The following is a 12,798-nucleotide window of genomic DNA, read 5'->3' on the forward strand; positions in this document are numbered from 1 at the left end:
ATCAGACGTTTCATTTATTCTCTCATCTAAAGTTGCACCAAATGTGTGTCAGAATTCAGGCCTGTTTACGTGTGAAGAATATCAGTTAATGAGAGCTTGCTTTGTTTAGCTGGGCAACATTCTGAATTCCTGTCTCCCAAAAGTCTGACATGTTATCTAGAAGGCCCAAATATTATTTAACAACTACTTTAATAGTTCTAAACAGAAGAACTCACTGTATCATGTGTTTACATTTTGATCTAAATAGCTTAATTTTCAGCATGGGCACACAGATGCAAACTCATACACGTATTGTGCATTCACGCTGCATGCAACTACCTGAATATTGACCTGAGTAGCCTGTGTAAATAATGGAGCAGTGTGGGTAGATGTCAGTGTCTTCACACAGATGCTGGTTCCTTCTTCCCTGAACACAAAAAGTATGAACATATTCTCAGAGGCCTACAGTTTGAACCGTGTCTGAGAAATGTTTCCTAAAGGTGCAAAATAAAATTGATGTCAAAGTGTTACATTTCATTAATGCAAACCCTCTTATAGTAGTAGAAGCAGGCTCAGATGGAAGCAGGTTGTCCTGTCGAGTCTGATTAAGTTTGATCTAAATATGAACTATGTTTTTCTCTTCTCTTACAGTCCGTGTGTTACTAGAGTGATTCAGATTGAGCCTCAAGCATATGTGGAAAATGACAATACCTGCTACAGCCCTCCACCCCCATACAGCAGTCACAGTTTTGCACATGAAACTCAAATTACGATGCAGTCCACAGTGCAGTTGCGCACAGAATACGATCCTCATACGCAGGTGTACTACACCACAGCAGAGCCTCGTTCAGAAATATCTGTGCAGCCAGTAACAGTGACACAAGATAATTTCAGCTGCCAGAGCCCAGAAAGCACAAGCTCGACGAGGGATTTGCTTTCCCAATTCTCAGACTCCAGCATACATTGCCTTGAGCCACCCTGTACGAAGTGGACACTCGCATCTTTTGCAGAAAAGCATTATGCTCCATTCCTCCTAAAACCAAAAGCTAAGGTAATCTGGGAACTACTTACCTGTTTTTCAAAAATAGACTCTGCCTTGCCCAGTAATAAAACTATCCTGGCAATGATCCTAAATACAAGGAATAAACAGAATTCTTTTGGAATAAGAGTTATTATGAATTTTAAAGCTAATTTCATACTTCTTTAAATGTTTTATCTTGTGAGTGCTGTAGAGAGATATTTTTCAGATATGTTACCAGTAAGGGTTTTGGTGACTTTCAGTAATGTAAGTTTGTAAAACTAAAGCCACTTTTTAACTTTATTATGTATAAATTTCTCATCTATGGTGCAGAGCCCCTTCAATAAAGCACAAACTAGTTAGGCCTGTAGTATGTATGTGTATGAAAAAAAGAAAAAAAAAGGAGAAATAAAAATTTTTAAAGTAGACTTGATTGGTGTTAATTTTGAACCTGGATTTCTAGTATGCTGTTATGAATTGTTAATTTCTTTAGAAACCTAAAACCAAATGCATGTCCATTTTCTTTTGCAGATTGTGGTTATTTTTCTTTTTCTGGGTTTGCTTGGGCTCAGCCTTTATGGAACTACCCGAGTGAGAGATGGACTAGATCTCACAGACATTGTACCACGGGAAACACGGGAATATGACTTTATTGCCGCACAATTCAAGTACTTTTCATTCTACAACATGTATATTGTGACACAAAAAGCAGACTATCCAAATGTCCAGCACTTACTGTATGAACTTCACAGAAGTTTCAGCAATGTGACATATGTTTTATTGGAAGAAGATAGGCAGCTCCCCAAAATGTGGTTGCACTACTTTCGAGACTGGCTGCAAGGTAAGAGAAAGTTTCATGAACTTTTCTTAATTCTATAGTAGTAACTACTTGTTCGCACTAGTTTGTAGTGCTCCTGTCTTTGAATTTAATTCACATGGTTAAAGACTGTGAGCTAGGTGCCGATGCAAACTTACCCATTAACTCCCTGGAACAGGTCACTTAAATTCTTTGTGGCTAAGTTTACTGAGGTCAGTTTTTAAGCTTTAAGAGATTATATCCATAAGAGCCCATCTCATGCCATTAATTTCTAAGCAGCTGATGAGTTCTGCTTTATAATTTATGACTAAATATGGCCCACTGTCTTGGGAAAATAAATATTGGCTGTTTTGAGAATAATAAATGAGAAGTCCCTGTCCAGCAATACATTTTGGCACAGGCTTAACTTTCAGCACATGAGTGATCTGTTGGCTGCAGCTGGAACTGCTGGCATGAAGAAAATTCAGTGTAGCTTATATGTTTTATTGGATTTGGATATCACTATACATTCTAGATTTCCAGTCAAATATCCTCACTGTTTCTGTGATGCTGCTTTTTCTGTACTGAAGTGTAGCAGGGCATGGGGAAGACAAGAGAAGACATGGCCTTTCAGGTACTATGATGATAATTATATTCAAGTCAGCCTATTAAAGACACTATAATTGCACATGTTGAGACAAATAACTGTTTTGTATTTAAAATAAATAATACTGTTACATCTCAGCAAATTTAACAGCACACATATCCTGCCCAGGAGTACTTTTGTCCTACCTCTGTCTTTTAGTTGGGAGAATCTCCAGGAAGCTTTTGCCAGTAGAAAAATAAACTGTGCTGACCTAGTGAGACTGTAAATTTTAAACTTAACTGTTTAGAAACAATCGGTGCAGCCAGTGATTCATAGAGAACATGTAGGTAACTGCCAGAGTTTGGAGTAGTTTATTCCTTCTCAAAATATATTGGGCAATATTAGGAAAGCAGATGCATCTTAGTGATGCATTTAAATAAAATGATCAACTTTCCCATGTGTTTAATGTACTGATACATCATGCAAAGCTATGAGACCAATCAGCTGTTAGCTTTGGTCTTTGTTTTCTTAATAGTTTTTAAGTATATTGGATCCATTCATTACAGTCTACTTACTGGAAGTTTTATTTAAAATATTTTGCTCACATAAGCATATTGAGCTGTAAGGGAAGGTATTACTGGCAGGAAGAAAATTCAGCATACCTTCGATGTTTTGTTGGACTGGAACTTTACTATACTTTCTAGATTTCTAATCAAGCATATTTCTATGTGTGTTTCCAAATTCTCTTCTACTTCTGTTGTTTATTTCTTTTGTGGGTATTTTTTATTGTTGTTCCAAAACAGTAAGCAAAAACATGTTTGGTGTCCCCCCTTCCACCTCTCACCCACCTCCAAACCTGTGAGGGAGTCGGAAAGTCAAGATCATGTTCAGGATCTTCACATATTAATGCTGAACCTCAGCACAGTCTGCCAACAGTAGAGTCGGGAAGAGGTGCCCTTGGGTCTGCTCCCTTGCTGGCTTCCTAAAGTGAAATGCTGGAGGCTAGCCCACTTGTTGTTGCTCCCAGGGGTGCTCGCGTTCCCACTGCCACTCTCTGAGGTCCACCACATACTTTTCCAAACCTCTTCCACTCTGGATGTCTCCCCATCCTCTTTGTAATCACTTCCTTGTGCTAAGGACCCTGTATGTTGTCCTAGCCCAATGACAAAGGCCTGCACATCTTCTCTATGCTGTGTGTGCACATTTCCCTATTTCCTCTTCTGTTAGGGGTGTTCCTATTCTCTTCTTATTGCCCACGCTTACCTTCCAACCCATATTAGCGTACCTGTCCTTCTCCCTTGTCTTCCAGTAGAGGAGCTATGAGTATTCCTGGTAACTTGGATATACTGACAGGGTGCATGGAGCTAAAATGTTATACTGGAATGGCCAGGGAGACTCCAGAAGCAGTGACTTGAAGTGGTTCAAGTGGAGATGCCAGCCCTGTGAGAGAAGGTGCATTGCTTGGCCTGTTGATTGCCCACAGCTTTAGAATTAATCATTATGATTGCTAATTTTTATTTAGGTCCATGTCCTTACCTCTCCTCCCTCCCTACCTTCCTCAAGAGAGGCACAACAATTAATACAAACAGCCCAAAACAGGACTGTCTTCTCAAAGTGTGGTGCTGCATTCACAAAACTGTGAAGAAGAAGGATATTGAAATGTATTAATAGAAAGAAGTTACATTTTAAATATTAAATGGAGTGGACTAAACCATTATGCTAAAAGCTGCCACAGTTGTCATAGTTAGGAAATTATCTCAAGGAGCAGATAGCAATAGACAAAATAATACCTGATCTCTACCAGCTGAGGCTGATGGTGGGGGAGGAAAGGTGAAAACAGAATTTGCAAACAAGGTATAGTTTTAGGCTGGATTCAAAGAGGAGCATCGCCTGTGAGGTGGGAACAGCTCTACTGGTGCATTTTTACATGCTGGAGGAGCAGAATAATCAAAGTAGAGACAACTTTGAGCTTAATGGCTAATTCCTGATGACTTGACTAGAGTGCTAGAGATTAATGGCTCAAGATGGCCTTATGACATGCACACATTTGTCTGGCAGAATGAGGGAAGAGACAGCATGTCAACAAAAGCCTTTTTTTTTTTTATGAAGAAGGTGCCTCTGGTCTTAGTCATACATTTCTTATCATTTACTATTAGTGGTGTGCCTTCCACCTAATGCACTTCCTTTTTTTCAGGTTTCCTTGTATGCTGCTTTCTAATGTCGTATCATGTTAGCATATTTTCTGTTACTGAAAACGCAACAGAAGAAGAATTAACACTAATCATTCATTTAAACTGGAAATGTTAACATTGTTTTTGTAAGTGATTGAATATAATCAGGTAGCTGGAATTCCCTGATGACTTGTAATTAGGCTTGTTTTTGCAAAGGGTAATCTTATCTGGTATTTCATGGTGCCAGCTGTTCGTGTGAGTCAGTTGGAATTCCTTCCTCACCCCCATTCCTGCATCCCACGTAATTTTGGAGGATTTTGCTTTCTTCTGAAGCATTAAGCAAAGTGACCACTGATACGAAAATATCCCATATAAATGTTTTTAAAATTCCCTAAATTTTTATAACTTCTGTGCAACAGAGGTCAACAAGTTACTTTTGTATTTCTGCAATTTAATTAGTCTCATTTATACATTTAATTAATCCCATTTATAAAAGACTAAATGTATTTTAAAATCATTTATATAAACAGTTTATAATGTAAGTACTATTTAGGTTGAAAGCGCAACTCTGCTGTTAATTTCAAAGTGTTATGGGAAATACCAATGACTGAAATTCTGAAATTCTTTAGAAATTACACAGAACTGATTGTGGTTTCTTGGTATTCTTTCCACAGGCTTTCAGTGTCAGCAAGGTCAGTAATTAAATAAAACAGAGCATAAAGTGGTTAAGCCACTGAGGAATTAAGATGTAACAGGGAGCAGGGTTTGAGTGATGACCAAACTTGCAAGGGCAGGGGAGGGAGGAAGATGCGAGAGAGCTGAGTTTTCACCTGCTGCAGTAATCTTAAATGTACATGCCCCTTTTTGACCTACCCTGCAACCACAGATTTGTAACGTCACATGCCAATGGATATATTTGTTACTGTGTGTCTGTGGAGCACTCTGGGGTTGGATGTTAGTCTGAAAGTTCTGCTCCCCCGTACTGTCTGTCATACCAATTTGTGTGCTCTTCCTGCTGAAAGGAGCCATTTTTACTGTAAATCAAGCTGTTCTTCGGTGGTCTCCTTCTTTCCCACGTGCTTTTTGACAGCCTTCTCTTAACCTCTCAGACCTCTTTCACATGACTGGTATGATAGCACAAATGCTCTCATCTGGCCACTTCCTGAGAGACTGACACGGAGCTGAAGTTGGCACAGGAAGGATGCACTGGTATTTTTGCATGTTCTAAGCAATGTTTACCCTGTCCGAGGGCACCAGCAAACAGTGATTTTTTTTAAAGGGAGCCTCGAAGTCATTTGGTGATGCCAGAAAACCTGACAGCAAATCCTCCTGCTCCTGGGCAGGTGCTGGAGGGCCACGTGCAGAGGTGGAGCAGGCTCCTTTCACTGCTTGGTTCTCAGCCTGTTGGCTTTACATGTGGGTACGATTTGGCCAGACAGCATGGGAGGCAGTTTTCTAAGGGAGAGGGGATCAATTTGTACATGGGAGTGGGAACCGTGGCCTGGAGGCAGTGTCGGCTGAGTGCATTTTCTCTTTCAGCGCTGTTATCTCTGTGCAGCTGTGGCTAACCTGTGCGATCTGTAATGACAGTTTTCATTACAGCTCCGCAGTCCAGCTGTGAGGTGGGTCGGAGATTTCCTCCACCGACATTCCCCGGCCTTTTTCTTCCCTTCCCTGGACATGCGGTTTGTCATCTGCTTGCACAGAACCTCCTTGTACTGGACTGTGGCTTCCTGTACTAAATCTGATCCAAATTTGTGCTGTGAGGTATTCCCTCCCCCTTGAAGGGTGGCAAGGAGGAATATAACAGTTGAGAGTGAATAGGTGTTGGCTGTGATCTTTACATGTGCTGGCAGCAGATCCCACGACTTGTATTAGCTGCACAAGTTGAACAGATGGAACAAATTGACAAAATCGTGTTCACTCACGCTGTGCTTGAGGAGCAACTGAGTTGCTGTTTGAAGTTGAAAGTTGGAGTGTGGTTTTTTTTTCCCCTTGTAGTGGAATTTCTGGTTATATTGTAGAAGCTATTGCCTCAGTGCTCTGCAGTAGCCCAAGCCAGTTAATGAGAGCGGTGTGTGTCCTCCTCTGTGATTCAGTGCACTCAGCCAGGGGTTTAGTGAGGCAGAGGGGAGTATGGAGTGTTTCCCCTTTAGATAACAGACTAAATGCTTCCCATGGTTTAAAGTCCATGGTAGGTGGTGAAATTGGATCAGGGCTGAATTCAGCCCCTCTCTGTTCTGGCAGGTTAGGGCAAGACTTCAGTTGTGTTTTGAGGAGGGTATATATGAAAGAGGACATAAATGCAAACGCGCTTACAGAGTTTTGAGTGTGATGGTTCTGGAATTGTTCACGGGGGGAACTGCTTTTTATTCTAGACAAGCTTAGGTCTTCTGCATATAATTCTCCAACCAGAACACTAAGTTGCTGTCAGAGGCTCTGAGAAGGACACAGGACCAGATCCCATCCAAGATCTCCTCTTTGCCTTAACTGGAAGTTGTTTTACATCAGTGGACATGGCACCTGCAGCTTGCTAGCTCAGCCTTGCTGACCTATACAGCATAGGAAGACTTGAGGCTTGTCCCTTGCACTTTCCTGCTTCCCCTGCCTTTCTTTGCACAAAATAGTGGACACATAACTCATACTTTATCTTCCCACGCACTGTGAGTGAATGTGGAGCACCAAATTTAGGAGGCAGCAGTCGATAATTTACTTCCTGATTCAGCTATGAAAAAGAGTCACCCTACTGAAATTTATTTCTAAGAGTGGTTGCTTACCTGCTTGTTCTGTCTTCTGCTTGCCTCCCTTAACTCTTCAGGACTTCAGGATGCATTTGACAGCGATTGGGAAAGTGGGAAGATCACTTACAACAATTACAAAAATGGATCTGATGATGCTGTTTTGGCTTACAAACTCCTGGTACAAACAGGCAACAGAGCAAAGCCCATTGACATCAGCCAGGTATTGTATCAGACTCCATAATGGTTTGTACAGGAATACACAAGTCAGCAGGAGTGGGTAAATATGCAAAGTGCATGTTGTAGTTGCTTTATTCATTTTGGTGAGTTAAATGCGTGAGTTACACCTTACTGCATGGCCTCACTGACTCTGCTGAAGCCACTTGTTAGCTGCAATCTGGTATGTGTTGTGAAGTGTTCAGAATCAGTGCTGGGAATGCCTGCCATTGATTATTAGTGATCAGTGTGTGTTTGGAGCTGCTCCTGTGTCAGACACACTCAGTTTCCACTGAAATTGTGACAAATATTTTGCTGCATCCGTAGGTAGACTTGAGTCTGGTCCTGTGCCAGACACAGCCAACATAAGCCTTGTTGCTCTAAGTGGCATCGTTCCTGATCTGAATCAGATTGCTTTATAGGGTTGACCTCTGCTCAGCTTTGTGCTGGGATTTTGAATCCAGCATTTGCAACTATTTGGTTAGTTTCTACTGATTTACGCAAAACATAACATTTAAAAAAAGATGACAGTGGATGGGGACTGAAATTTTTACACGCTGTACTTACACAATCATCACTAGATACAGCTATACTGCTGTAGAACTTAGAATGGCAGTTGTTTCAGCTGCCTAAGTAAAGTATGTTTGAGGTTATCACAGCTTATGACTGAATTTGCTATAGCTGTTGGTAAGTGGGATTATATTAGGTTTGACTTCTTACAGTAAAACTATGTTTCAAACCTCTAAGATGAAATCCTGCAGTAACCTAGCTTCTCCTCTTCTAGAGTCCTTACTGACTGTGCCTTCAGGCAGAAAAATAGTCTTTCTAATGAGCTTTTTGGCAGATCTGCTTATTGTCTTTCTTTTTTCCCTGGCATTAAAGGTGACAGATTTACAGAGTACATTGTTCAAAGTTGCTATGGTGTGTAAAACACACTGTTGTATAGCAACATGCAATATGCTGTCAGGTCTGAATGAAGCTTCAGCTATGAATTAAGCAAGGAAAGGGAGCTGAAGAGAAAACCTTCATTGAGATTTTGTTTAGCAGAGTGTACCAGGTACGCTGTGGAACAAATGTGATTGGACTGCAGCTGCTGATATAATTTCCTGTGCCTGGGAGGGAGAAAAGTGTGGTGCACCCACAGGGGCTGAGCGCTGTGCTGTGCAGTTCCAGAGACAGCTTGAAGACATACAGTTGTTGCATATCCTGTGGACTAATTGAATCCAGATCCTTGGAATCCAGCTTTTTTTTTTTCTTTTTTTTTCAGCTGCTGTCACTGTTGTTTTTCATTTCATTAAAAAGACCTGAAACTGGAGCCAAGCCAGTATTTTAAATAAACAAAACAGAAAACCCCAGTAATACTTTTCACCCACAGAGCCCTTTGTCAGAGCTCTAGCTGTGCAGGATTTGGCTGCAGAACCCTAGAAGCGTACCACTGCTGTTTACCCCACAGATGCATTTGCCCACAGTGACCCAAATAACACAGGGCACTAGTCTGCTTTCTTGATGCTGGGCATTTTCTGAATACATAGGTCATAGGAGGCAAGTGTTAGAAAAATTTATACAGATGTTGTTTTATTTTTATAGCTCTCCTCCATTTACTGGGTGGCATTTCCTTCAGTGTTAACAACAGAGGTTAACTGCACACAGACGTGTATAGGGACTCTTGCCAGGTTTTCTTTCCCTGTCTTTTAAATGTGTTTCTCAAAGTTGGTTGTTTTTCACTCTTGGCTGCAGGCTTTCAGAATTTGGATTCAATTGGCTATCCTGGAGCTATCTGCTGATTTAGTGGTTATTGTAAATATTATATGAGTACTAATTTATAAATAACCACTTTCTACTGTCACTGTTGTACTTTTGTTTTTCTTTTTCCATTGTCAAACAATAGTTTACAGATAAGTCACTTCGAGTGAATCTCCATACTCTTTTGCTCTTCCCCTCTGATATGTGTGTTGCATCTCCAGGCCATTTGTTGAAAGCTTTATGGCAAGAGCCCTGAAAGCAAAACTCATTCTGAAAGGCTTCTAATATTTTCCATTTTGCAGTTGACTAAACAGCGTCTGGTGGATGCAGATGGAATCATTAACCCAAATGCTTTCTACATCTACCTGACAGCCTGGGTTAGCAATGACCCTGTGGCTTATGCTGCCTCGCAAGCCAACATCCGGCCTCACCGCCCAGAGTGGGTCCATGACAAAGCAGACTATATGCCAGAAACAAGACTGAGAAGTAAGTAGCATTTCATCTTAATGTCTTACTGTTCATTATATAAACTGCAAGGAGTGCCCCCACTCCTTCCTTCAAGAGCCAGTATCTCTGTAGTGGTCTGATGCTGCACCAGGGCTCAGAAGAAATATATTGTGTTACTTCGTAGCCTTAGGAGACCTATGCACCATTGCAGATACAGCACCATTGCAGGGTTTTGTCATGTTGAAAAATAAGGTTTATAACAGTTTAAAGCTCTAAAAATTTATAGCAAGCATTTCTTTTTAGTGTCACCTGAGAGTTCTGTCTGTGAAAGAAACTTGGAGATTGCAAGAAATTCCTGTCTTGTGTCATTCTGAAATTTTGTCACTGAGATTACATCATGTTTACCCTCAATTATTAATGCCTAAGGGATTTTTGCCAAGTTAGCTCATATGCAGAGTTACCAACACTGATGTGGTACCAGAGCTACTTAGGTAGGGGACTAGTCCCATTCTGTGCCAGTTTTCATTGCTATGCTTCACCTATCAATTTACTGGGAGGATTGCTAGTTGGACACCAATGGCGAAGGGGAGAGGACTGGTACATATAGGGGAGGACTGGTACACTTGGAAATGTGATTGGGTAGCTGTGATTCACAAACCCTAGAGCTTTGTGGCAGACCGCCAAGTCTTGTCTTAATGAAAATTTATAGTTGAGATTATGATAGGGCAAATAATGTTTAGCAAGTCAGCTGAATGACCCTGCAGGGTCTGGAACACACAACGGCAGTAACAAAATGCTTGTTGTGGAAGATTTTTCTTCTCCTTGTCATACAATAGACTTAACACTATGCTCAAATAGAAGTATGGAGAGTGTTTGTTGGTCAAATTATTAAAGGATAAAAAGTTACATGTTTCTTCAGTAAACCATTGCTTTAATATTAGCTTTTTTCCCCAGTCATTTGCATTAGTAACAGCACATGGATTTCTTAATCTGACTTTCAAAATATTCACTGGAAATCTTAAAAACCAACCAGCCTGTGCGAGCATAGTTTTTCTCTAGTTTTGTGTCAGTGAACCTCAGTTTATCCCAGGGAAATTACCTTCAGTTGAATTACATAAAGGAAGAGTTCTTGGATAAAAGTGTTTAAGATTATGTGATCATCTTATTTATATTGCAGCTAGGGATTTTCGGCCAGGTATTCAGTAAAAACCACTATAGCACTGATGAGAATTAAATACATGTATTGAAATATATCTGTTAAATTATACAGAATTGTTTGGGGACTTGGTGTAGACTGTGTTCATCCAATTGCACTGCATGATAAAATCTAGTAATCTTGTGTACTGCTTCAGTGTTTATCGATGATTTTTTTAAATGTCACTTGTTCCAAAGAAGTAAAGTTTAAATTCAACACCTTTAAGCTTTTTGCTGCAGAGAACAAAGTGTTTTGTTAATCCTGTTCTCTGGGTACCTTCTTCCCAAGCACACATTTTAACACTGCTATCCTTCTCTAGTTCCAGCAGCTGAGCCCATAGAGTATGCTCAGTTTCCTTTCTACCTCAACGGATTGCGTGAAACTTCTGACTTTGTGGAGGCTATTGAGAAAGTGAGAGCTATCTGTAATAACTACACCAGTCTGGGGATCGCCAGCTACCCAAATGGTTACCCGTTTCTGTTTTGGGAGCAGTACATTGGGCTTCGTCACTGGCTGCTCTTATCAATTAGTGTGGTTTTGGCTTGCACATTTCTGGTGTGTGCCCTCTTCCTCCTAAACCCCTGGACAGCTGGGATCATTGTAAGTTTATTATAAGGGTCTTTGTTGAAGTCAAATTCCTTTCAGCATAGCTCTTGCTGTAGTCGGGAAGGTTTTGTTTATGTCTGGGCCTCTGGTGGAGTATGTATATTGCATCATTCATTATATATTTATTCAACTTAAGGGGGTAGGGTTCATGCTAAAGGTATAAACCTTAATAACCTTAATCCTTTGGCCACCTTTTTTTCCAGCTTTAAAGGTTTCTTGGAAAAGTACATAAACTTTTGCCTTTGCTCAGATACATGCAAAGTAAAGACGGAGAGGGAAATTTATTAAATATTTAAAGTTATTCTTAATTATTTATTCCCTCTCCCTTTTTATCAGACATAGTTATTTTTCAAGGCAGTTGCTTGAGACTATCTTGCCTGTAAATTTTCCCAGTTATTTCTGAATGCAGTCTTTCTGGAAAATCTGAAATGGTTAGGTTGTACAGTGTGCACTGTGGAAAGAGTGTGACTGAGCTATCGAGGAGAAAGAGCCATAAAATTATAAACTGTAGAGAATACTCCTCCATGCTTTCTGCTAGGCACCATAAGCCTCTCAGTAAACATTTAAGTTAAGTTGAATGATGATGTTCCTATGTTTAAATTCCATAAACTATCGTATGGTTTATAAAATGCCAGAAGTAGAAAAGCGTAAAACAGTTACTAGTTTTTGTAATGTATGTTTATATGACAGGTATGTTAAAAGGTAAATGTTTAGTCTAGAATATTTTTCATAGCAGTTAATCAAGCAATTTATGTTATTACTCTTGATTCATTAGCTTATAAAATCATTTATTGTAGTGCATACTTTTTCCCTTGGAAAAGGCGTTTATTTTCAAAGTCCACCATTGCTTTTATGTCTATCTTTTTTTCCCTGCTTGGCTTTAACAACTTTTAACGTTGATTCTACAGATTTCCTCCCCTCCCTTTTCCCTTTTCCTCATTTTTTTTACAAGGTAGGTGAAAGAAAAATAAAAGCTTTCCCTTAGATTTAACTGTTCACTTTGTCTGTGTCAATCCCTCGAAGTATCTTAAAAGCTCAGAGCTCCTCTGTAACGTGAGACTCATCAGCTGATTATGGCGTTCACTTTCTTCTGGGCTTTAAACCTACTTAGAAGTCATCCTCACTTATGTTTGCAGTTGTGCAAAAGAAATTCCAATACAGATAGTTGAGAGGTACTTTTTCTGGAAGAATTGTCCAAGAAACAAGGTGAAAAACAGAAAAATGTATGTTTCTGTGATAAGGAAAAATAAATTGTTTTTCAAATCACAGCTAAATTGTAATCAATACAAAATTGATACTTGGT

General features: G+C 40.0%; 1 protein-coding gene across 5 annotated transcripts in view; it reads left to right on the forward strand.

Annotated features, from left to right (window-relative positions):
• PTCH1 (patched 1) overlaps positions 1-12,798 on the forward strand; it is a 67,891-nt gene that overhangs the window by 42,384 nt on the left and 12,709 nt on the right. For all 5 annotated transcript variants that reach the window (XR_009968799.1, XR_009968789.1, XM_062640064.1 and 2 more), the window contains 5 exons: positions 631-1,030; positions 1,529-1,838; positions 7,369-7,511; positions 9,550-9,733; positions 11,209-11,489. Coding sequence is in view for 3 of the 5 variants with exons in the window: in XM_062640064.1 (XP_062496048.1) it covers positions 631-1,030; positions 1,529-1,838; positions 7,369-7,511; positions 9,550-9,733; positions 11,209-11,489 (1,318 nt within the window). In the remaining 2 variants the exon portion in view is untranslated. The remainder of the gene's footprint in view (positions 1-630; positions 1,031-1,528; positions 1,839-7,368; positions 7,512-9,549; positions 9,734-11,208; positions 11,490-12,798) is intronic.

This window comes from Pezoporus occidentalis, unplaced genomic scaffold, assembly GCF_034315485.1.
Source record: "Pezoporus occidentalis ecotype Australia unplaced genomic scaffold, CSIRO_AGI_Poc_V1 ctg117, whole genome shotgun sequence".
Taxonomy (NCBI): Eukaryota; Metazoa; Chordata; class Aves; order Psittaciformes; family Psittacidae; genus Pezoporus; species Pezoporus occidentalis.